At 40.2% G+C, this 26965-nt stretch overlaps 1 protein-coding gene across 2 annotated transcripts; it reads right to left on the bottom strand.

Moving 5' to 3' along the window:
* Positions 1-1112: 1112 nt before the first annotated feature.
* Positions 1113-26367, bottom strand: LOC124269209 (A disintegrin and metalloproteinase with thrombospondin motifs adt-1-like). 2 transcript variants are annotated; one of them, XM_046704225.1, is made up of 20 exons: positions 26294-26367; positions 24484-24704; positions 22911-23000; positions 22196-22331; positions 21129-21240; positions 20090-20183; positions 19081-19146; positions 15443-15594; positions 14720-14778; positions 14354-14465; positions 13754-13915; positions 12423-12561; positions 12139-12258; positions 10766-10817; positions 9649-9801; positions 4998-5234; positions 3993-4084; positions 3435-3525; positions 2601-2829; positions 1113-1247 (listed from the first exon to the last, which is right to left on the bottom strand). In XM_046704225.1, coding segments are annotated over exons 1-20 (2379 nt in total). In that variant the 5' UTR covers positions 26355-26367; the 3' UTR covers positions 1113-1246. The 2 variants fall into 2 exon arrangements, with proteins under 2 accessions (XP_046560181.1, XP_046560182.1); XM_046704226.1 differs by lacking the exon at positions 9649-9801.
* Positions 26368-26965: the final 598 nt, after the last annotated feature.

Raw genomic sequence — 26965 nt, 5'->3', positions numbered from 1 at the left:
AAGGGGACTAAATGTGTGTCTGAGAGCGGTCATTGAATTATCAATAGATCTTCAAGAGAAATACCAGTTTAGACCACACAATCGAATGATTGATATCAGGAGCAACTCACTACCACAAAACACGACTCGATTTAAAACGATTCTTCATCACAAATGTTCATATGATAAACTGAAACTGAAAACAAAAACAAAACTCAAAAAGGCCAAATTGAACATGTCCATATCAGCGCCTTTGGAAGCTTAATAACAATAGAAGGAAGCCATTATTCTCTTGCTCATAATCTGAATGGTTTTGGTTTGCTTTTGAGGCACAGCGGCGTTAGAGCAAACTCTTTCGCTGAATAACCTTATAAGAGGTTTTCAGGAAAGTTAATCGTTAGTCGACTGATGAAGAACGGTTCTCTGAAAGCATCAAGAGTAGTTTCCCCTGTCTTGCAGTGAAAACTCTCCCTACCTGATGGAAACAGACACTGCGTTGTATCTAAGAGCTTTGTACATTCTTATATGTACGTATTTACAGATGAAACTAGCTTACAAATATCCGTTTTATATGTAATGTTTATTTGGCATGAAATGGCGCAAATGTTTTGCAAATATGTATACAAGGATGCATTTTGTATGTTGAACATACTGAATAACGCTCTAAACACATTATCTTTGTTCCGTGGGATAGTTCCGAGAACGATTAGAAGTTTGATTGTTGTTTAATGACGCACTCAGCAACATTCAAGCTATATTCTAGTTCGTAAATAATCTAGTCTGGACCAGACAATCCAGTGATCAACAGCATGAGCATCGATCTACGAAATTGGGATACGATGACATGTGTCAACAAAGTCTACGGGCCTCACCAGTGGATGCCTCTTACGACAAGCATGGGTTGCTGAAGACCAATTCTAACCAGGATTCTTCACATGTGCCATTGGTGTTACAGTATTTTGTGTAGTTCTTTGGTTTGAAGTTCTTTGGCAAAGAACTAAAGGACTGAAGTTCAAATTGCTGTATTATTGCGGTATGTTTACAGAATAACTCTGGCATTTGTGAGGAAACGCTGTCTCTACTGTAACAGAAGAACCTTTTATACATGGAAAGAATAAAACAAAAACGCCTTGAATAATCACATAATGAATTCATTATCTTTGTAGACTGGTTATTCATGCAATACACATCTTACACTTGGTATTGTGGTTGTACTGTAACAACAGCAAGGTAGTCAGCCAATCAGTGGAATTTGAAGAGGTGCCAGCCTGTTGGAGAATATCGATGCATGCTATGATTTGTCCGTGAACACTCATAATATCTATAATATTCTCACAAAAGGTACTACTGTGTCATCCAAAGTTTAATTTCAGCTCTAGATGTATTGAAGATCTGATATGTTTCCAGAAAAAGCCAATTGTCTTCCACTGACTTCCACACCTGAATCTGGGCTAAATAACAGACAAGTGGAGCCACTTCTTTTGTTTTAAATGTATATACCTTGCATACGAGTGGTAAAGCATGTCCACAAATATCAGGCCTACCAAAGAAAACTTTCCCACTGTGCAGAAAAACGCAGAAAAGCTCACATTAATCGTGGAAATAGCGACATAAACATAATACCTCGCTACTGAAACAGTAAAAACGGCAACTTTAAATCGCTAACACTGCATCATAAAACTAGGAGCCCGCAACTTCGATTTTGCGCATGCGCACATGGAAGAGGAAGTCTCGACCGCATGTTGACATTTTCCAGCTTGGACAAAAGTTACATTCCTTTTTAACTATTTAAATTGTGTTATTTGGCATTTATCATCATGATACTTGTGTGCACACTTGTTTAGTTTACTTTCCATTCGTATGAAACGATTGACAGCAATTATTTCAACATATTTAATACTTTTCTACTCGAGGCGATTCACGGTTGCTGGGAAATTGGAAAGAAGCCCGGATCGTAATGCGCATGCGCAGTAGAGGTCAAAGTTCGCTGATATAAAAAGTGTTGCAGTTTCATAGTTTTTCGTTGCTGTTTTTACTGTTTCAGTAGCGAGGTAATGTGTTTATGTTGCTATTTCCACGATTAATGTGGGCTTTTCTGCGTTTTTCTGCACAGTGGGAACGTTTTCTTTGGTAGGCCTGAATATCTATGACTGGAACTTCCACAAGATGCTGTTCTCCAATAGTCAATGTTCAATTCAATGGGCAATATTCCAGCAGGTCCAGCTTATAAAAATTTCCAAAAACAGTCAGAGAGCGTCATGCAGTGTCATAGTATCAAATGCCTCAGTAAAGCTTTTGAAGGATTTTACAGAAGACATGTCTAGACCATTTCTAAATTAGTCTCCTCGACTAAGTTATTTTTACTTTTACTCTCATTTGTATTCAGTTAAACACTTGATTTGCCTGTGCGTGTGTTTGTTACAGGTGTTGCCGGTATGCAGGACACGCAAAGGTAGAACTAATTTCTCATGCGTCAGATGACCATTCATGTACGTGTCATCGCTATCGTACCTTTTACACGCAAAAGCATCTGTTTCCACAGATACATGATAAGACTGATTATCTTGTGTTGACTTTACAATTATTAGATGTAGAAAATCTCCTAGATCATAGAAACCTACTACTTTTCGCAGATGTAGCTTTGCTTTGTTCCACAGTCTTCGCCTCCCCAACGGTACTTTTCACTGAAGCACATCAGCATACAGTCATTACTGGAAGCCTGGTCATTGTCAGGTTGACCATCGCCCCAGTCAGTGTATGATATCGTCTTGCCAGTGTTTGACCAGCGCCACTGTCCTTCAACCAGCATGTCCGTCCCTCCAGCCCAGCTGCTCCAACCAGAGGAACAGGCTTCATAACAAGAAAAGTGAGTGAGTATGGTTTTACTCCGCTCTTAACAATATTAAAGCAATGAAATGGGCTGCCAACATAACACCCATACGGGGAATCGGGATCTTCGGCGTGACGAGCGAACGCTTTAACCCCTAGGCTACCACATCGTCCCTCATAACAAGCAGAAATAGTGCTGGTGTGAAGTTGGCAATGCTCTATGTCAGACATAAGTACTTGTGAAGTATGTACTGTCCTTATGCACTATAAATGACTGTTGCAGTTTGCATGAATCGTTTGTCCGCGCGTACGAATAGTTAGGACTTGTGGGGTTCTATCCATGCATCAAGCAAAGCAGTGAGCCTGACCATTTGATTATTTTGATCAATGATGTTGACTGGACACCAGTAGTGCATTATCGTAGCTACTTCGAGAGTGAATGTGTGACTACAAGCACCATCCAAATCAGTGAGCCTGACCATTTGATTATTTTGATCAATGATGTTGACTGGACACCAGTAGTGCGTTATCGTAGCTACTTCGAGTGTGAGTGTGTTTAGGAAAAGCTATTGATGTCTATAGAGTCCATGTGTTCCTGGACCAAAACACCTGATAGTGGTACTCACTTGAGAATCTCAGCAGATACTTTTTCAAGAATTCATTCTCTGTAGATGTTTCTATGTTGACTAAGCTGGCACCAGACGCTTGGCAACTGGTCTGAAAAAGACATGATATGATGCATGCTGAAGCGATATCACCGTGAAGTGAGTCTTTAGGCCAAGTACATGTAGGGATGTAACCCAACCGTCAACAATATCCCTGCTTTATAGAAGAGATCTGAAAATATTCGAGTCAGGATATAAAGAACCAATTCGTTAAAGAACAAACACAGATCCATAAAATTAGGCATGTCCCGATCCTCACTAACCCCTCCTCGGTAGTCGGCTCTTACAGAAAGCATGGAATAATGAAGCAAATCTGCTCCGGGATGTCCAGGGATGACCACAGTTGGAGCTCGTTATAAACATTATTGGAAGGACACCCCATATTTAGGTCTTTATATATATTAGAAACACATTGAGATATTAACTGTATCTTTACTCAATGTTATGAAATTACGAAACATGTACCAAACACCCACATCTGATTGCATAAATATATCCATTAATGATGTCAATACTCACCATTGCCTCAGACCATGTCTTCAGACTGGTTATAAAGTTGTAACAAGACCCACCGTGAGCTACCCAATCATCTGGACACATCAGATATCCGCCTGATAACAAAGTATTGATTTAAGAAGGGATCGTCAGTTACTTTCAACGTTGAACAACCTTGCAGTGACAGAGTACACTTTCCCGAGACAATGATAACCACAAATGTACTAGCAGCCAAACGGTTATTGTAATATTGGTAGTTATTGTATACGATTCATCATTAGTGAAGTACCGTGGGTAAATAGCCACTAGGTTCAGTGATTGCATTTTGTTGAACGCCGCAATAGCCATTTTCTAGCTATGTGCGACTAATACCTGGTTGATTCAAGAGAGGACACGTGACGATCAAGCTAAATCATTTCACAACTTGTGGGGTACAATCGAGCATGCTCTTCTGCCAAGATTTCGAGGTGTGCCATACGACCCTTCCTCAACGTTGTATAGTCATGCAAGGTTACAATTTGTTAAGCCTCATAAAGTGTTATTAAAGTTTCAAAATGTTTTGTGGCAGACATGTAGAGGCCTATCCAAAGTCGACGCATCATTGCCAGTACTGATGACTGGTGAAATTCCATATAATGACGTTTACCTTCTGTTCCTGTGTCTATCAAACAAGCACGACATCAGCTCATGTGACATGGCGAGGGAAGAGATTCGTGAAAGCGAGTTTTTTTCAACGCAGAGGAGTGCGATTGGCTCACACACGTGACAGATCAAATATTTTTGAAAACTGGAAATTCCTACTCCACCTTGTTAAGAATATGATCACATTAATATTGCTTTCGGTTTGTGGAAGAATTATCGCATTTATCTGGATCTACGCTCCAGGTTTCATTACCACTGAAAACAGAATCTTGTGTATTTTCCTTCTTACTGATCTTAAAACTACCTCTGCTTCTTACCGGGTAGTAATAGTATTGCTAATGCGTATATTGTTTCTTGAAACTTCACCGGAGGGAAAGGAACACTTACCTTGGAAATGCGACGTAGATGAGGTTGTGCCTACATGTGTATTTACAACATCCCCGGTTGCCCCATGATTGGATGGCGCGATGGTAGTAGACCTTGTAGGCAACGATGTTGCCACTGGTCTCATGAAGGCGCATGTTTCACAGCAGATATCGTAGTACATTTTACCGCTGACCGTAGAATTGCATTGGTCTTTATCACAAGTGCCTATCATCCAGTAATTGTTACCCCATCTACATCCTGTGAAGAGAAAAATGACTTTTCTTTCTGCCTGAATATTATGTGTTGACAACAAAGAAACAGTATTCTTTTTCAATTTATACACTTCCAAAAAAGAAACTTGACAGAAATATTTTTTGAATTTTAAGAAAATATTTGACACCAACCAATCCATGCTGAATCCCAGCATGTAGGGGAACAGTTGCCGACGACAAAACGTTTGAAAAAATAAACGTTAAACAAAAACGTAACGTTAATTACGTCTGTAGTGAATCGCTAAAACCCTACATAAAATGCACATGCATCATGGAATTGTATATCACCTTGAGCTGTGACTATGATCTCCAAATTGCATTGCTTTAAGCCACTATAGACGACAAGAGAATGAGAAGACTGACAGAAGCTCAACGACACAACGCCATCTGCCGTCACGCACTGCAGCGTGTCCAGACAGACCATCTCAAACCTATGGACCCGATATACAACAATACTGGGAGTGTTAATGACAGACCCAGGTCAGGTCGACCTGGAGTTACCACCGCCGCCCAGGATCGCTACATCCGGTTGAGACATCTTCATTCAAACACCACGGTCGCATCATCCACAACAATTCAAATCCCTTTTTGCAAGAAGACCTGTTCAACGTCACGTCGTTCCCGTTATCAACGTCATTGGTTGATCTTTGGAACATGACAATGACGGACCTCATATGCACGTGTTTGACAGGACTTCCTCCAGCAAAGCAATGTTCAGGTGTTACCTTGGCCTTCTCGATCACACAATTTGTCCCCCATCAAACATCTATGGGATACTCTTGATCGACGCTTGCGCCAGCGTAATCCGCCACCTCAGACACTACAAGAACTGCACACAGCACTTCAGCATTAGTATCAAAACATTCCTCAAGAGAGCATTCGGAATCTCCTTTCTTCTATGGGTCACCGCTGCCAAGCTGTTATCGATGCTCATGCTGGTCACACCAGATACTGACATTTTACTCTGACCAGGTGGCTTTAAGAGCCCTCTGTGGTTTTACCGAACACTTTCTCGATAATAATGTTTTAGAATTTGTAAAGCGATTGTTTTACTGTAATTGAGCAATGATGTCATGTTTGAATCAATTAAATGCACTTAGTAAGTAAACTCCAAAACAACATATCAAGTTTATTTTTTTAAGAGTATATATTTCCATAAAACTATCATGATATTCAGTTCTCAAAGAGAATTCTCATGTTTATCCCATTTATCAACACGGCCACAATACTGCAAACATTGAAGTACCACACCCACCCCTTTCCTTCTATTTACTATAGAGAAAACGGAATGTGCAATATTGACTTTCTTGGGCACACCAGAAACCTATGATTGTGGTTTCAAATCGCCGAAGATCTGGGTTCGATTCCCGTTCCCATTAATGTAACTGTACAAACCTAAGACCGGGGATCGATGTGAAACCAATTTCTGGTGTCCTCCAATGTGGTATTGCAAAACCATGCTCACACTCACCGAAATAGAGGAAATGATCAGTATGTTGCGATAAACTGAATATACCTTCACACAAAACCTGTAGTCGTTCTGGTTGTGCTCGTGTCGTCCAGCTCTTGTATACCTTAGCATGAGAAGTTTGGGTGAATGAGCCGTTTTTAAGAATATCACGGCGGGGACACCAGAAATGGGTTTCACTCAATGTACTTGTCAAGATCAGTATTTTACTTTGAAATACACAATGCCATCTTAGAAAGTGGTCAAATGTAACGTATGTTATATTTAGGATAACACTTTCTTAGAAAAGTACAGATTCTGGTACTTTTTGGGTTTGAGTCCCATTCGGGATTCGAACCCACACCCTCAGAGTCATGCACCTGACACAAAGTCAGTCATTTTGTGAAATGACTAAGCGGGTCAGCCATTTCGCGTCATTTGTGTAACAACAATCAATATACTTCAGTCATTTCATGAAATTTCATTTCATCTATACTCATGCCAATAATGGTTGTCACCCCCCTTCCCATCCAAACCCCACACACACCTCACACCCCGAACCCACACCCCCTCTCCAATTAAAAAAGTTGAAGGGGGTGACAACCATTATTGGCATGAGTATATATGTGGTGGACAGGGGTTTGTGAGGTGTGGCTGCTCTGGACAAAGCAAGTGTCAAACAAACAGGTGTAAATGCTTCAAAGCCAAACTGAAGTGCAACGGTCGCTGCCACAAAAAATGTTTTAACTGTTATTCTACCATGGCTACGTGAAATGCTCGAATTTGATTGGTCAAGCCATAAAATCAGACGGTATCAATTTGGATTGAAAATGCGTCTGATTTCACGGCGCTTCACTGCGCACGTATACAACACTGCTGAACTACTTCAGCTTGGCCACCAACATGACTAAATATCAACACAACAGACGTGATGGAAATGCTGATGAAACATTTATTAAAACTCGAAAAATACAATTATACGATATCTCCTCCACAATTATTAGGGGACCTCACTATCATAATTATTACCTTCTATTATACAAATATTCAAACTCAATTACAATACACAGCCCCAAACTGTAAACAAACAATATCTAACATATAAATCAGAAAACCTTGTAAAAATACATCCCTATCTATCCCTATTTGTGCGGCAAAACGTTCGTAAACATTTACCTACCTGGTAAATGGTATATTTGTTTCCGTTTAGAATGGGACATTCGCAAGATCTAACGGTCAGGCGAAACACAAAATTTGCCACTCATACTCCATCATGTCCGGTTGCATCGTTCAAAATGTCAAAAACTGAACCATGAGAATTCCGTTCTCTGCCACCTTCCCTGAAGGCTGTCACTGCTATGTTCGTACACTTTGAAAAGCTTGGCCACAATCCAGTCCCAAATGACGAGAACAATGTTCCAAGGAATCCCAAGTTAGTCGCATGTACACAAAGCACTGTCACTGTCACTCTTCCTCGCATGCCGGGGTGGAGGCACGTACGTGAAATCATGATCGACACTCGCCGGTCATAAAAATCAACAGTCTTTGATGAGTTACAGATTATAGGTCGATCAGAAAAGGATCTATTCTTCGATTCTGCAGGGTTCAGGTTCGACAGTCAGTCGAGTATTTTCCACTGTCACGTCGAATTTCAACCTTTCGCAAAATTTAAACACTGGCTCGTCCGCCATTTCAAACTGTTGCGTAACTGTCTACTTCCAAGAAAATAAGTAGGTCAGACGATTCCATTATACTGTGACCAGGGGGCTACAGTAATACGGCACACAAAACAATAGGCTGGTTTCGGTCTTGTGGAGTTATGATTATAAAAACCAAGCTCTTAGGTATTACATTATTGCATTGAATAAACACTGGTTTGTTTTCTTTGGACAGAATCTTTTTTATGTTACAATGTTAAAAAAAAATACGAACGGAACCTACCACTCCTTTATCAGACGAGTCCAATTTGCCTCTCATCCCATGCCGGATTACGCAGTGTCTTCCGCAGGACGAGGAAGTTCGATGTTAAATCGGTTATGGTAGAATGGAGATAAACATACTGTGTTTGGAAATTAGATGAATGTTAGACCGAATTGATAGTCTCTAAATTAATCATTTGAAACCTCACGCTACGCGTTCGGCTTCAAATAAAATTTAGAGACTATCAATTCGGTCTAACATTCATCTAATTTCCAAACACAGTACGTTTATCTCCTAAATGATAATAAGTGATGTTGAAATTGTGATCCACTTTTGTAGATTAAGTTATTAAGTGAAATTTCATGAAATGACTAAGTATATTGATTGTTGTTACACAAAATGACTCGAAATGGCTGACCCTCTTTTCACGAAATGACTGAAATTTTTAGTCATTTCACGAAATGACTGATTTCACAATCTGACTGTAACATATATACGAGGGTCACGGTGTGTATGTGGAGAACAGTTACACATGGTGTCGAGTGTAGACCTGTCGGATGGAGCTCGACTGATGACGGTACAAGGAGGGTGAACAGTCGGGTGGACTGATGACGGTTCAAGGAGGGTGAACAGTCGGGTGGACTGATGACGGTACAAGGAGGGTGAACAGTCGGATGGACTGATGACGGTACAAGGAGGTGAACAGTCGTATGGACTGATGACGGTACAAGGAGGGTTAACAGTCGTATGGACTGTGGACTGTTGACGGTGGTCAGTGGAATGTACTGACTTATACCACGAGGTTGAACAGCATGGACTAACAGTCAGTATAGATGAACTGAGTGAACTCGTGACGAGTTAACGTTTTAACCACTAGGCTACCCCACCGCCCCTATGGAGTAAAAGAAAACTCTTATTCATCGTGGAAATGGGATTCATACATTGTACCAATGTGCGGAATCGAGTCCTCGGCGGGACAAGCGACCGCTTTAACCATAAGGCTTACCCTACAGCCCATGTACGTTAGACTGACCTGGATCCGAGGATGCTACGCTTTCACACGTCCCACAACAGAGGCGGTAGTTGACTTCGTTGTAGCAGCCGTGTCTGTTTCTTGTAGTAATGAACTCAGGGCAGGTTTCATTTTTGTATACTATCTTGCCACTGTCGCCAAACACGCATTTATCTTGAGGAAAACAAAACTAAAGAGAATTCAAATATTGTGACAACATCATCTGTCCATCAGTGGTGAAATATGTTGACGGTGCATTGCCAACCCACGAAAGAATAATTGCCGTTGAAATTAACTATTATATTATTTAATTATCTCTCTAATACCATGAGCTTCTCATATACTCGCTATAGCCGAGTGACTGGTAAATCTGTTTCAATATGTTTGTTTGTTGTTTTACGCCGCACTCAGCAATATTCCAGCTCTATGGGTGCGGTCTGTAAATAATCTGGTCAAGTCTGGTCAGCAGAAGTCGCAACTGGGAACGGTGACGCATCGTAGAGAGAATCTACTGTAGCAGAGGCCCATAGTACAAGTACAAAACAGGATGACGGTGACGTGTCAATGGTGTATAAACGCTAGCAATATTCTGAAGCTGTACATTTTCTGACATTAGTATGCTGAATTTGTAAAATTTGGGACAGGACGTGTACTTAGATGGTATATAATAGTCGCCTTTAAAAACAAGCATGGGTTAACATGGCATATTCTTTTAAAATAATTAAACACATCGAAACTGCGATAACGAATTCCTTTATACTTTACGTCTGTTAAATACTTTTCAACCCGGATCTTCACATGCATATCCAAGAGTTGGAACAATGTCTTTGATTAGCATAGCAATTATCGATCAACCAGATACGATATAGGCTTTAAGCTTATGTTCTGAGACGGTGAATGTCAACTAGATCATCAATCCAGTTGGATGTATATATCTAACCCGGATCTTCAAAATTATGATTTAAAAGTTTTACTATCTGAAGATCAGAATTTGTAATGCTGGTTGTATAAGAAAAATATTTCCCCGATAGATATTTGAAAGATGTAATTTTAGATTTGTAATGAAACATTAATTCAATATCCTGTCGTAATAACTGTTATAGGTATTATGGTGGCGATACAGCCAGAAGGTAGCTACCATATTTAGTTGGTGCCAGAGCAGAAGAGACGCACTTCCCACCATAACACCACTGAAACGAAAGGTCATGTTCTTGAAAACATCTTGAAAAACCAACAAATTGCAGGAAATGTGCAGTCGTGCTTTAGAACTGTGCATCATGTCTCTAAGGCTCCTTCACACTTATTTCGAATTGACAGGAATCATGGAGATTCAGCTAAAAAGGAAAATTTCCAAAATTCGAACCGCATTCGGGAGAGAATGTCCAAATGAATTTTTTTTCAAGCTTTGTAAGAATGCTGTTGGAATACTTAGAACACACTTCGAACCCGCTTCGAATGATTCTTACTCGTTCCAAATGTACTAGATCACGAATGCAGCTCCAATGAATCGGAATACAGTAGAAATAATTAGAATGCCGTTAGAATACACTAAGAATACTTAAAAAGAATTTCGACTGCCGTACGAGTCCGGTTCGATTGCTGCGTGAATAACATCCGAATTTCAGTTGGAACGTACCTCGAATGCTGTACGAATTTACATATCGAAAGCATTCAGAACCCTCTTGGAATCAAATGACAGCCGAATATGGATCGAATGTTAAAGAATTAAAACAGAATGCATCTCGAATATATCAAATGTCCTTCGAATGCACTTAGAATGAAACATGAATGTTCGAAATGCATTAAGACTGCTGCCGGAATGTTCCACGATGGGGTATAAAAAACTGTTGAATCTGGACTATTCATCAGTCTCTGCACAACTCCTATACAGTATGCACCCTCTGGACAATGTTGCGTTGCTCCAGATTGCTGTCCTGCAGCAAGACCTGATTGAAAGACACCAGGAGAAGAAACAGGAAAAGACCTAGGATATTCCAGATCAGGCCATGGCTGACAGAGGAAAGGAGGAGGCTGTATGGACATTACACAGGACTGATGGAGGAGGTCGGAGTTGAGGACACGCAGTCTTTCCTCAACTGTTTTAGGCTGAAGCCTGCCATGTTTGATGGGTTGGTGCAGAGAGTGGAACCCAGAATACAGAAGCAGGATACATATATCAGAAAGGCGCTACCCCAAGACATGAAGCTAGCCATCAAATTGAAGTTCCTGGCTTCATGTGATAGGTACCCCAGCATCAAATGCTGTTCGATATTTTGCCACTTCGAATGTACCTCGAAAGTTTTGAACATGTTCAAAACATTCGGGCATGTTACAAGAATTGACACGAATAGTTTGAGTGCATTCGGAATTGAGTAAGAAGTTTTAGAATGCAGTTCGAATTTCGAGAAATCTCAATGAATTTTCATTCCGACAACATTCCAGCTCATTCCGCGTCAAGTGTGAAGGGGGTATAATGTATTTAACATGAAAATATTGTAGATAGTATAACACCTTTTTGTTACCACATGGGGTTCCGTCAGCAGGAAAGTAGAGAGAACACAAGCTGGGATCGTCTTCGTCGTCACAGTTCATGTTTCTGCAGACGTTGTCCGCGCTGCCGATGTCAACACCCTGAATGGATATTGGCGGTTTACATTATCGTAGTAGTTATCGTAATTAATGAACATTAACCCACTAACACATGGTGTTAGCATCTACACCGATACGTCGCTTCTAATGCATTAAACAGTTGTCTTTCCGAAAACGTTGTTCCTCTATAAAATATTTGAACATACCCGACAAAAATAAGAACGTGGGCCTTGAATATTTCGACACTGGTCATCAATACTATATAGTTGTCCGGGCAGTTTGACAGTCGGCGTTACGTTGATAGTGGTGAGGCTTGATGTGAAACACAGTACTGAATACGGTGTCCTGTCAAGATAAAATTGGTTTCTTTTAACTGGTGGGCTGTGATGGTTCCAGTACATATGCATCAAATTAACATTTAATATTGAAATATTAAACTTATATCCATTTTTCATTTTGAAAACTACAATAACCACTGTCTTGATCGTTAAAAGTACAGCCACCCAGTATCAGTGGATAACAGTTTACAAGTGTATGCAAATGATTGAATAGCAATTTCACCGATATCTCCTTTGCAAGACTGGTTTGGATTCAAATCATTACTTAGTTATTGACAGTTATTATGGGTGCCTTTGGGTGACCAACGAAATCTTACGTTAAACATTCGGAAGATGTTGGACCTTAATTTATTGATATGAAATTACTGACAAGTGTTTATGGATGATCAACTTGGTTATTGCACAATAGAGACGTTTCATGCTTGAAGACGGTACAAGTGTCTGTACTGAAACGTCGCCATTGTACAATAACGAAGTTCATCATCCATACATACTTGGCATTCCTATTGCTCACAACTTCAGTTCGGACCGCCTCCATTGTGTAGTGGTTAGAGCGTCCGCCCGGAGAGCGGAAGGTCACGGGTTCGATACCCGACCGCGTCATACCAAAAGACGTTAAAATATGGTACTTGTTGGTCCCTGTCTGGCGCTTGGCATTTATGGGTACAACAAGGACTAGTCGGCTCGGAGTCAGTATAATGTGTCTGAGTGGGGTATTCATGCTTCACTGCGGCATGGTATCTCAGTGGGCTAGCACTATAAAACCAGCTTAAGTCTGGGCTAGTACAAGCAGCCGCACATATAAGACACGCATGCACGTCGTCATATGAGCGAAATATTCTCAAGCACGACGTTAAACCCAATTTCACCTCACCTCACCTCACTTGTCATTCCTATTGCTCACAACTTCAGTTCATAAATATGAAATATTGAGGTCACAAATTCGATTTTACATATCGATATCGAACGGCGCCTCATACGGGTTCAATTCCTCTCATCGGTATTGCTGGAATATTGCTAAAAGCGGTGTAAAATTATACCTACTCACTCACATAGGGTAATTTAGAAGCTATATATCACAAGACAAAACAACGCCAGCATGCACATAATATATATATAACGTTGTCCATGCATAGGCAATAATCAGAGAAGTCATATGCAAAGCGTCAAGAAAAACACATGCTGCCAAAAGCACAAACCCGTATCTTAAAACGCCTTGAAGGTAGTGTCGAAAGTAGGCTATTGAACATGTCGAAAACTGGAACTGATGGCCGGTAGGGTCAGTGTCCATGGCGGGGGTCATGATGTACTGGTCGCCTCCCTTGCACGTGTTGCCATCGCCGTCGTGTTTGGCACCGAGTCTGAAATATTCATGACCCCTGGCCATTTTGGTTAACTGAGTGCAGTACATATGTATTTCCGAGTGTAACCAAAATGTCCGGATAAACGGGGTTCGACTGTATATGCAAAAGGGAAACAGGTGAATCATAGATGAACATGAACTAAACGATAAAGGGATCGACTATTGGATACTTTTTTTAATACTTGAGAGTACGCACGCAAGCACGCACAAACTAAAGACAACACAATAATAAAGTTTCGTTCTGAAGCACTGGTGGACATAATAAGACATTACGAAAACATGACTGTGCATCATCAAAATTATATATCCATTCCCAAAATGTATGGAATAAAACTCCGACAGACAGGTCAAATAAGGAATGGCTGCTGAAAATATATATTGTTACTCTGCTCCACCCCTCAATATTTAATAGTCGGTTGAATATTGTCGGTATTACCCATGGCCAAGTTCATGCGACGCCACTAGTGCATTTTTCATGAAGTCTCCGTTAAACTTCACAATGGATATGCCTTTGCTTTCCTTGCATACAGATGCTGTTTGACTGACACCTGTCAAATTATAGCAACATTTCTGTATTCATCGTAAAAACAACCTTTACGTGTTAGTATGAGTATTTTTACATGATGATCATGTTAGCGTCGGTTTGGTCCGAGCCATAACGTGACGTCGACGTGACGTCATTTTATACAACCATAGGAATAACACCCACAAAACCTCAGTTATTGCAGAAAAACATAATTACATATGTAATTTTAAAATAATATTATTTATTTTAAAACGAGCCAGAAAAATGTGTACTCACCTGAAATAGAGTCTTCGTGATAATAGCGTCCATCTTCTCGCCGTCTATACATGTCGTGACTACAATGACGATGCATTAATAACATCAAATATAATAATAAATATGTCGTTACGATTAACAGTTTTTTTATATATTACTTAGTCAACCATGTAAGCAGGTAAACAACAGTTTGCATCGTACATTGCTTATAACAAAGTGAGTAAGTATGGTTTTCCGCCATTGTTTTCCAGGGTTTCGCACATTGTACCTATGTGGAGAATCAAACCCTGGTCTTCTACAAATATATTGTTTTATTTCGTGAAGCTGATGGTTATCTGAAGCCCATTTCTGGTGTCCCCCGCCGTGATATTGCTGGAATATTGCTAAAAGCGGCGTAAAACCAAACACACTCACTCACTGATGGTTATCCCGACTTCAGACTTTTAAGGAATGTTTCAATCTTGCGATTCAAACATTTTGTACTAAAATTAGATATGTTATCAAATTCTCCACGTCATTGGGATCGACTCATTCACTAGAATACATCTTGGTGTAAAGTTAGATAAAGTTAAATACGTCTTTGGTCGTTTCTTAGAAATCTAGAGACAAGCTCAATCGCTAGTATTTCGGAAAAGTACATTCATGCCAACAGCACGACGACCATTTACCACTCACAGAGTTATTTGTTGACATAATTCACAGAGCAAATACCTTCTAAGCTGAAAACCAAAGAATGCTACTTACTTTGTAAAAATCATTATGAAATCGTGCTTCGGAAAAGCGTGAACGGTTTCCGTCCAATTCGCAAATGAGTCCAATAGTAGGTGTCCGTTGACAGTTGATGCATCTTTTTCATTTTGAATTACAGACTGGAACCAATCTCCCTCCTTTGTGTCCTTTAAAGGATATCCATATGAACTGTATAGGACTTAGTTAATGTACATCTGCATTTAAGCATATAAATGTAAGGGACACATTCATTCTCATAACTATCATAAATCTTTTTAAAAGCCCATTGTTGGATTCCGAGATTGTTATAGGTATATGTTTAAGGATTCCTTATATAGGCCTAAAAAAATATGTCTTGTTTCTGGTTTCCGCCCGCGTCAGTTTCAACCCAGCGCGTCAAGCGTATTTTTCCGGATTATAAATGGGCAAAGGGAGTGTGTACGATTAGCTGATCACTTATCAGTATTTTCTGCTGAACTTGCAGCAATCATTAAAGCTTAGATTCATTTTTTGAGACCTGTATCGGCGGTCATTTTCAACGATTTTGTCAGTGCTTTACAAGCAGTTCATACCGGTTTCTCCTGAGCATATTATTAGCATATTATTATACTCGACACTTTAATGAATTAAGTAAAGATCTTTTAAATGTAGAATTTTCATGGATACCTGCTCATGTTGGACTATTTGGAAATGAAAAAGCTGATAAATTGGCAAAAGCTGCATTAGACTTTGGTGGATCAGAACAGGATGAGACAATATTGCCCTCTCCTGCAGAATTATGCACCGTCAGCAAGATCCATATGCTCAAACGAAATGGCAACAGAGATGGACCTCATCTTTAAAAGGACGCCAGTTGGAGATAAACAATCTGGTCCATTCCAGTCAGTTCCATGGACCGTAAACTTCAATGACACCTGGGAATTTGGTAAATACATGGTTTACCACTTACAATTCAGCGATGACAAGGTGCAAGGAACGCATTTGCCGAAGAAAAATGCCTTTCAAGCTCTTATGAAGTCGCATGTTTCCAAAACATTCAGGACCATACATAGACCAAATAGACGTTTTGAACTGCACAACAGTATCATAAGATGTCTACAAGAAATATAATTTCATAAATATAAGTAGTCCTTAGTATCTATATATTAATTTGAATTTCAAATTTTAAAAAACAACAACAAATACATAAATTAGTCATTGTAATATTCTAAATTACTTTCAAACAATGTATAATCATTTCATGGATAAATAAATATTAAAATCTAATTCATTGTTTTATATACTGAAAGCCATTAAAAATGCAATTTGACATTCATACTTCTCTACTCACACTAATTTCAACATATATAAACCCAACTGGCAGATATGTTTTGCGAACATCTGTGAATAATTTCATCTGAAAATGTCCAGTCAACAACAACATCAGTGACGCAACAACGACATCAAACAAAGGAGGGGTCACTTGCAGTCAATATCGTGTGTGTCCACCGTGCGCTGCAAGACATGCTCGCAGTCTTTGGGGCATTGAAAGACACACATTTCTCAGGAACAGCTGTTGGATGGTCTGCAGCCTCTGATGGTCTGTGGTCTGATCATGACACCACCCCCTCCAAAACGATCATGTTCAAGGACACAGTTTGGCGCAAGTCTTTCTCCTTTACGTCGATAAATCTGTTGACGTCCATCTGCAAAGGATAAGTTAAACCTCGATTCATCTGAAAAAATGACATCTGGCCATGTCCTGTTGCCAAGATTGGCCCCATTTGCTGCCCATCGCTGTCTGGCAAGTCTGTGGCGATACAATAAGGTTGGACCACGGTACGGGTGATGACACCGGATGTTGAAGGCGTCCTTGCACCTTTTGGGCGCTGCAATGACGTTGACTTGTCCAAATTGTCCTCCTTGCTTAATCATCAGCTGTTTGGAACCGATTTCGCAAGTGTGATACTCGGATATTGCGGTTTTGTCGAGCTGTTATCACAGGTGGTGCACCAGGTCGCGGATGATCAGCAACACTTCCGGTAGCCCGAAATCGTTGTCTGAGTCGACTTACAGTGGATGAATGCACATTAAAGTGCCTGGCAATCATCACATCTGAAGCACCTTGGCTGATTCTTTCGTCTTGTGTCAAGTGTGGCATTTTGTCAAAGTGATTGAGTTCCACAATTCCTTGTGCTTTTACAGGGCCTGGGTGCAGGTAATGCATGTGCACAACGTGTTTCATGAATGTGGTTGTGTTTACGAGAAATGTCAAAGGTTAAGTATCAAAGTTCATGTGAGAGGAATGCTCCGGGACTCGAACTCGAAATGGGCAAGAATAACAGCCTTTTATCCCTACATCCTCTGTATCGCAGGAAAAAATCTTCAATAGAACTTTTGTCAGTTTCAGGACAACAAATACCAATTGCGTTTTTAATGGCTTTCAGTATATTTCCTTTGATATTTCAGACAAATAAATTGACAAAATATGAAAGTTCCCCATTGCAATAGTATAAAAGTATACACATCCTTGAATTCATTATTTCATATGTACATTTTAAACTTGCCTGCTACTAGGCGATGGCCTTTGGATGGTTGATCCCCATACAACAAAATTGAAGCTGCAGCAGTGTATGCTGCCACCAGAGTTTGATATTTTTCAAGGGTACATCCCCAAAAGTCACCAACATGTCCCCAAAAACCTGTCAGCAGATGAACCAACAGTTCTTTTTATTACTTTCTGCGAAGAACTAGTATCATCATTATTAAAAAACACATTGTCAAAAAAAAAAAAAAGTCGCGTCATCGCATCATTTTAGTCTGTATGCATATACCAGAAACATTTTATTAATTTTTTGGCTTTATATAGTCCTGATACAAGGTGTTCGCGAAAAGGTGAGCGTATCCTAACCCACTGGTGGCACCAACATCTGTTAGAGGTAGCGTTAGCCGAAAAGCTTAGGGGACGTCCCTGGTTTCCGCAGTATACGCAGGGCGTCAAACACAAAATGGGTCATCCGTCGTCAGTTGATCTCAGTATAATATATAATATAATAATGAGAATATTTATAACGCGCCTTTACAGGCTTCATATCCTGCTAAAGCGCACAATCTGATTATTATTACCTCTTATTAGTATTGTCTGTGGGGCGCTGGAAGGTTACTAGACTCATGACTTATCCCACCGGGTACCCATTTTCTGCTGGGTGAACAGAGGCAATTTTGAACAAAATCACATGCATCACATGTGCTTCGTTGTGGGGTAGGACTGAAGTCCTCGAAAACTCTCAGGAGTCAAGCTGCCACACACGGTCACCCATCCAAGAACTCTCCGTGCTCAACGTTGCTTAACTTCAACTGATGTGCACAGGACCACACATAAACATGTATTTATGAACATGTATGTAACACTGACTGGATGCTTGTATGAGACTGGTGAAAATGTCGACGGATATTATTATCAATGAAACGTGCAAGATTGAAGGTGTTGGGAAACGATAACCCCAAACACGCCTGAACGCAAACGATGGTATTACACATACACGTGTCATACATAATACGTAACAATATGGGTATTAAATGGTTCTTTCCAGATTCAACTGAACTGCACTCCTGAAAGTTGAAAAGGAGTGCCATACACTCTCTGTAAATGCATTTAGCTACAAACAACATACCTCAATGATGCATCCTATCAGGTGGACGTTGAAACGAGGTGATATTGTCTTGTAGCGAAGATTCACCTGCAGTATATCAATAAGAGTTAATATCTTGAGACAAACACAGCGTTGAAAATGAATATCTTTTATTCGTAAAGGTGAGGTGAGGTGAAATTGGGTTTAACGTCGTGCTTGAGAATATTTCGCTCATATGACGACGTGCATGCGTGTGTATGTGTATGTGCGGCTGCTTGTACTAGCCCAGACTTAAGCTGGTTTTATAGTGCTAGCCCACTGAGATACCATGCCGCAGTGAAGCATGAATACCCCACTCAGACACATTATACTGACTCCGAGCCGACCAGTTCTTGTTGTAGCCATTAATGCCGAGCGCCAGACAGGGACCAACAAGTACCATATTTTAACGTCTTTTGGTATGACGCGGTCGGGTATCGAACCCGTGACCTTCCGCTCTCCGGGCGGACGCTCTAACAACTACACCACGGAGGCAGTCCTTATTCGTAAAGATTACTGTGACATCATAAACCATTTGGGCAGTGAAAAGTACCATAAATTATCGTCAATACATATATTTGCCATCTACATATGTTGAAGTTATGCAGAGTTCGTCGCCACGAACTGTTATGGATAATGAGTGAGTGAGTGAGTGTGTTTAGTTTTACGCCGCACTCAGCAATATTCCAGCTGTATGGCGGCGGTATGTAAATGATATAGTCTGGACCTGAGAGAATGGATAAGAACACTGGACTTGACTTGTGTCTAAGATTTCTCCAGGCCCATCTGAATTTATAATATATGTAATAATCAGTATATAATATGGATTATGCAAACGGGTGATTAATATCATGAGCAAGTCCCTTGGCATTTCCTTTCGAGAGCATGTGTGGGATGTTCCAGTCATCCCAACAATGTATTAATTTAACGTACATGTAATTGTACGAATTGACACTAAAATGATTCAGTAATGGGTTCTAAGAGTCATTGGTGAAAGGATACATTGACATACGTCGTTCAGAAGAAGAGCCACTGCCTGTTTCACGCGCTGAAAACTATCAAGTCTTTGAAGAGCTGGCGCAACCTGATTTGAAATGTTCATCCAACTGAAAAACGATCATCCAATGAAAATCGTAGTAACTTAATTGTGTTTGACGCCACATTAATTTATTTTTTTTCTTGGCGTGTCAGCTTCACGTTGAAGGAAAGCCCTTTGTTTGACGTGTACGTATAAACAGGATCGGGGCGAGCCGGGGATCCAAACAATAATTGTAAGCTCCTGCTCTGTCCAAGGAAGGTAACTCTGCACAGTGAACCGTGAGCAACAGTCAACTGGGCCAGCTGTGCTTCCTAGTATCATAAATACGGCGGTATAATTATAAGTATGACACCTTCTGGTAGCCTTCATTTCTTTTCCCTAAATGTCGTCTTATCCCGATCACCTGTTGACGTTCACATTCCGAGTATAATTCAGCTTCACGTGTTTTTCTTTGTTGCCAATTTACGTCACAAGGATAGATATAACATATCTGATAAAACAAACTGGCAGAGCGACGCGCAACAAAATGAACATACATAGTTTTAAAACAAATAAGTTGGTTGACATAAGGTCATGAATCATGTCAGTACATATTTGACATGTGTACCAAAAACAACAATGTACAGTGAAACATGTTTAACACGAACCTGCATATAACGAACTTATGGATATATGGAACTGGGTTTTTGGTCCCGACTACTTGCATATTGATTACTGATTAATTGTCTGTCTGATTACCGTTAATTAACCCAGGGGCCGGTTCGGGTGCGGGGCCGGTTTGGGTTAAATATCCAGGGGCCGGTTTGGGTTAAATATCCAACAATATCACGACGGGGAGCCGGTTTGGGTCCAGCAATATCACGACAGGGGCACCAGTTAAATATCCAGGGGCCGGTTCGGCTTGGGGCCTGTTCGGGTGTATCCCCTTGTGTGAAAATGAAATGTGTGTAACGAATTACGTTTATAACGAACTAAATTAAGTGGTGCCTTCGAGTTCGATAGTTTACCATACCTTTGAACGGTTAAGAAGTCGATGTATGCCAGGATGTCTATTTGAAACGTGGTGGTGTCAATATCAACTGTTCTCTTGTCAAGTGCCACAGATGCTGTTAATCCAGTCCGATCTGAATTTTTAAATTATGTAATAATTAGTAATATCCAAGTCCATATGGAGTCTGGATCAAGCAAACCAGTGATTAATATAATGAGCAATAACCAAGTCAGCGAGCCTGAACACACTATCTATTTAGCCACGAAATGGAAATGCTACAATGGAGGATAAATAAGTGATAAGGTATTCTGGAAGTTAGTGAGTAAGTTATCTTGTAAACGCTGTAAGAACTACATCGAAACGTCGCTCTGTGCAATAAACAAGGAGTTGTTATCCATAAATTTGTATTTATTAGGTAAATAAGTGAATGAATGAGTATGGTTATACGCCGCTTTTAGCAATATTCCAGCAATATCACGACAGGGGCACCAGAAATGGGATTCACATATTGTACCCATGCGGGGAATCGAACCCGGGTCTTCGGCGAGACGAGCGAACGCTTCGACTACCCACCGCCCGGAAGATAATAAGATATAAATACGGAATATTTCCAGGTACTGTTATCACTAACACGATATACATGTACGATTTCTTAAATTCTCCTTCGGCTACCTTTAAAAATAACTCTTAACTTGACACAACAGACATATTAGGTATGCATGTACATTACAATCATTCTGTACCTGTGTACGCCTAACAGGATCGGGTGGTCAGGTTCGCTAACTTGGTTGACAAATGTCATCGTATTCCAGTTGCGTAGATCGATGCTCATGATGTCAATCACAAGATTGTCTGGTCCAGACTCGATTATTTACAGGCCGCAGCCATATAGCTTGAATATTGCTGAGTGCGGCGTTAAACAAACAAACAAACAAAGGAACAAACCTGTTCAAACCAGTCCCGAGCGATTTGGACAGTGCACCGAATCTGCAAACATTTGTTGAAAATAACAGATATATTTATTGAATATTTATGTCTGGACATCTGTTCAAACGGTCAATCTTATTTTGCTGTGGACAACACCCTACCCGTGGCATGAGACGACTGCTTCATTTCTCTCATTACATGCGCGTCCGCGTTCCCCGGGTGAAAGTCTGTGTTTAATGGGGATTGAACAGGTGCGAGATGGTAGAGCTTTCCACTTGAGGGTACAAAACGTCCCTCCTGAAACAAACATATGGGTCCGATGTTACAGCAGATATAGAATACGATTCAAAGATTCAAATATTCAAATATGTACTTTTAAGATTCAAAACGTCCTCACCAGACAATAGGTAAAACAGAAGAAAATGAAATGAATGTGATGAAACTGTGATGACAATATGTGGGCATGTCCTATTTTACCGTAATAATTGAATGAGTGCATGAATATGGTTTTACGCCGCTTTTAGCAACATTCAAGCAATATCATGGCGGGGGACACCAGAAATGGGCTTCTCACGCTGTATCCATGTGGGGAGTCGAACCCGGTCTTCGGCGTGACGAGCGAACGCTTTAACCACTAGGCTACCCCACCGCCCCTTACTGTTATAAACTGACAATGTTTGTTAGTATATTTTACTCAGACATATTACAGCAATACAAATGTGGCCGTAAAGATTCCATGCTTCAGGTAGTATCAATAGGTTAATGCCAATAAGCGAGGTGTTGGTCAAGGGCGTCCCATATGATTGTTCCTAAACGCTGGCGTTCATGTGTAACCTTGTCACCCTTACATATAATAACGTCACAAAATCAACTTACCAAATATATTTGTATGTTTTGTCGCGGACGCTTTTTGCAGGATACTTTCATAACGGCCTGGTTGTCTCTGTCTTGATACATTCCCACACTCTGTAAATCGTCATGTCAAAATATAGGAAATGAATGTCAATACTGCAGTTCATAAAATTAGTCCATTTGGTCTGATATGTCTACTCGAGGAAATGTTTACCTCCAAATCAATTTTATGAAATAGAATGGTTATATGGAACTAACAATATATCTGAAGAAGGGACATGGAAGAGCTGGGAAAAGTGTGTTTGTTTGTTTGTTTGTTTGTTTGTTTGTTTAACTCCGCATTCAGCAATATTCCAGCTACATGGCAATGGCCTGTAAATCATCGAGTCTTGACCAGACAATCCATTGATTGACATCATGAGCATCGATCTACGCACGTGGGATACAATGACATGTGTCAACCAAGTCAGCAAGCCTGAACACCCGATCCCGTTAGTGGCCTCGTACGCCAAGCATGGGTTACTGAAGACAGATTCTAACCCGGACCTTTACGGACAAGGCACGACGACCTAGCTCTCCATACAGAGAATACCGCGTATCAGTGTTCTAGCAAAGACTTCATTCCATGCTGATAAGACCTTTGCAGCACGTCAAAATAAGGAACACCTCTCTTAGAGGTAAAGTGTATTAAGGCTATCAAGTACAGAATGTAATAATGTATACCATGCTCATCACATGAGGGTATGCATATTTAGGTCAGTGACACATCACAAAACAAAATTAACAAAACAAAGCAACGAAAAATGGAACACACATTTGTCACAGGTTGATTTGTACATGTAGCACAGCGCCCCCGGCACATTTCACAAAGCAATTTGGTCCCTAACAGCTTGCCATACTGATGAGCTGGCTGACAGCCAGCGTTCAAAATAAATCGGGCCAGTAAAATATTGTTATTGTTACCCGACTGGCTGGCTGAAAATCTCAGATAATTTGTTCTTTATTTAATGCACATGAATATGATTACATCAACCATTAAGGTCTTAATATAAAAGTCCGTCTGAAAACGTTTCGTGGTATTATTAACTCGTTGTCACACGAAGATCGTTATATTAAAAATGTTAATCGCATTTCAATACAAATGTAACGTTCAACTTGATTGTGTTTGTTTGATTTATATTGTTTCCAAGGGGGACAATAACTTACCATCTTCAATTACCAAACATCACACCAATTCTGACCAATGTGCATTTTGATATTAATATTTTGCAGGGCCAGTGAAGTATGACGTGGGCAAGCAGCATTTTTACTTAATTAGCCCTCCTGTCTAGTGACTTTTCAAAATTAATTCATTCACTGCTGCCAGCATGTACATCCTGGGCTCTGGCACACGCTGCTCCTGTGCAGACAGGTGTTATAGAGGCTGCATGTGCCATGTGCCTGGCACACACCATGCTGGCATTGGCAGCCAGGTTCTTGTAGTTTCCATGTTACAGGTAAATGGCACAATAAAAGGTGTAACACCGGTGGTCGAGTATTAATCCCGCGATTTTAACTTCACACATGGCTATTACAGATCAAAGTGTACCTGACCTACCTGTACTTTCAGAGTTGGCTCTTGTACAGTGTATGCACGTCCATCCTTGTCGTGTCTGATGAGAAACACTGGAGCCTCGTGATCAACGTGTTCATTCTTCTCCAGATTCAGATGAACAGTCTCCTTCTCCGAGGTAATGGTTACTTTGACTTCGTATGGTAACACACACGTCTGTAGCATGCCGTCACTTCGAGACGCGAGATCGACATGAACAATCTGACCTTAAACATACATTCAATTACTTGTATGTGTGCCAGCGTTACTTGACAATCGAGTTACCGTATTTCCTCTAATAAGCGCCCCTGTCGCTTATTTTTCAACGGACCTCCAAACCCGGCGCTTATTAGAGGCCCGGCGCTTATTTCTTAAAGCACTGCTTTATCCCCGGCGGTTATTAGAGGTCCGGCGCTTAATAGAGGAAATACGGTAGTTTAGCGCCACCTTAATTGCCTTTAAGTGTGGTTGTGAGTCTTAGAAGCTAGTTGTGTACTGACAAGCTTAGAAAGATTAGGAGTAACAAGTAATGATGAACAGAATTATGAAAAGATTGTATGTTTTCATGTATTTTAATGTATTTGTAAGTCATTTGTTTTAATACAATACAATCAATGCAAACCCGACCTTGACAATACTCTCGATTAAGACTGGCCATTAAATCAACATGCCCTATTTTAGGTTCACACAGCGTAAATGTAGGTGTCCAGAAATACACCCAGAAAATTATGCGATGGTAAATTTAAAAATCAACGTTTCTGACACAAATCGAATGGCACACATACACTAAACGCCAACAGAAACGTTAGCCTTCTACCCTTATGAATTACTGAAAAACTATCAAAGATACGTTGGAAGGCATTAGTTTACAAGAAAGCTGAACAACACAGCTTTATGCAAATCACGAAAAAGAATTCTCAAATGCATTTAGATTTAGGTGAAATGCATCTTTTTCAGAAGAATTATATTGTCCTATAGTCGTCCATGCCGAAATAAACCAATACCAGTGATTTAAATGTCCGAAAGAAAGGTTGAATTAAAATTCTGCTTTGAGACAAAGATAAACCCTTTAAAGTCACCATTTTTCAACTATTAAAACAAGAAATAACTGTTATAGAGTGTGTAAATTTGTAAAAGAATCATCCTTATGATCTCAGTCTTTTAAAACATTTTCTGCTGATTTGCATTAGTGAAAACAAGTAAAACGTCTCTTTGATATTGTGTTTAGGAACATCTAAGGTTATCTTTGTTAACATTTTTAGCTTGCAAAGTAAGATTTTTCCATTTTCTGTTTACACAGAGCAATATCAGTTGAAAAAACGTAGCAATATTCAAGCCGTATTTGCATCCATTTCACGTGTAGAATGATTCTATAGGGTATAAAGAGAGACTAGAAAGCATGATATGATACACAAGTACGAAAAGTATACCACGATTAACAGCTGAAGAGAGAGAGAAAGAGCCATCGGGATGGTGCAGATGGAGTCGACATGCTGTTGCCAACGTCTTCGGATGCTACCGTATCACGGTTATCAGACTTACTCATTGCTACAGACAGACTGGGGTCACCGACAGACCATGAAGTGGACGTCCACGCATCACAACGCCAGCTGAAGATAGGTACCTCCGTCATTAAGGAAGGAGGGTAACGTTTCTTTTGCGTTTAGTGTATGTTCAACATTTTGACAGGTTCACAGATTGAACGCAGGTCAACATTAAAAAACTAACAAAACGTTAGGTTAGTTTCAGACACAATTTATGCCCATCATTTGCCACCAATCAATAATTAAGAGTAGGTTGGATATTGTCAACTCACCTGTACCGCTTACAAGCAGACATGTGGAGAGTCCACAGAGAAATATAAACGTTGTCACCATCGTCTCTGTGACAACAGAGTGAACTAAACATAGCAGGCAAAGTCTTATCTATATCGCCGAATTGCAAACTTATAATCAGTGCAGTTCAAGGTTTATATCTTCAGACACGTGCACGTCACGCCCATTTGCAACATCTGCATAATCTTAGAAGCTAGTATACTCTCGACACGACATGTTCAAGGTTTATATCTTCAGACACATGTACGCCAACAACACATGTTTTACAACACCTGCATAATCATAGAAGTTAGTACACTCTCGACACGACATATATATTAACAGCAATGTATCTGGAATTTGGATCTGAATGTGTTTGTGTTTGAAAGCTATGGACGGAAGAATTGAATTGTCAGTACTCTGGGTTATATGATATGTGTTTCTGTGACAGTGATATAACAATTTCAGAAAACATGCAACACCATATGGCGACCCACGTCATGGTTCCGTTCTTGTAGACGTATTGGCGTGGTCTGATTGGTTGTGTGTTTCTGTTGTCCTCTCTAACGTTACCATGATTGCTACATTGTTTCGTTTACGCTTGCTTCTAAATCTAAGTTTAGTGAACACATCTGTCTTCTTTAGTAATTTTGATAAATGACGAAATGGATCAA

Source organism: Haliotis rubra, unplaced genomic scaffold (assembly GCF_003918875.1).
Source record: "Haliotis rubra isolate DU_JTF1 unplaced genomic scaffold, ASM391887v1 Scf143, whole genome shotgun sequence".
NCBI lineage: Eukaryota > Metazoa > Mollusca > Gastropoda > Lepetellida > Haliotidae > Haliotis > Haliotis rubra.
The sequence above is the reverse complement of the archived record's forward strand: the minus strand, read 5'-3'. Positions and strand labels throughout refer to the sequence as shown.

Bases quoted from the DNA above. Each gene is read 5' to 3' on its own strand.
- LOC124269209 (XM_046704225.1), bottom strand. From the start codon at position 26,354: ATGGTGACAACGTTTATATTTCTCTGTGGACTCTCCACATGTCTGCTT. The intron at 19,147-20,089 runs GTATGTCAATGT...GATATACTGCAG, and splicing joins TGGCTCTTCTTCTGAACGAC to GTGAATCTTCGCTACAAGAC. The intron at 10,818-12,138 runs GTGTTATACTAT...CTTTCGTTTCAG, and splicing joins CCCCATGTGGTAACAAAAAG to TGGTGTTATGGTGGGAAGTG.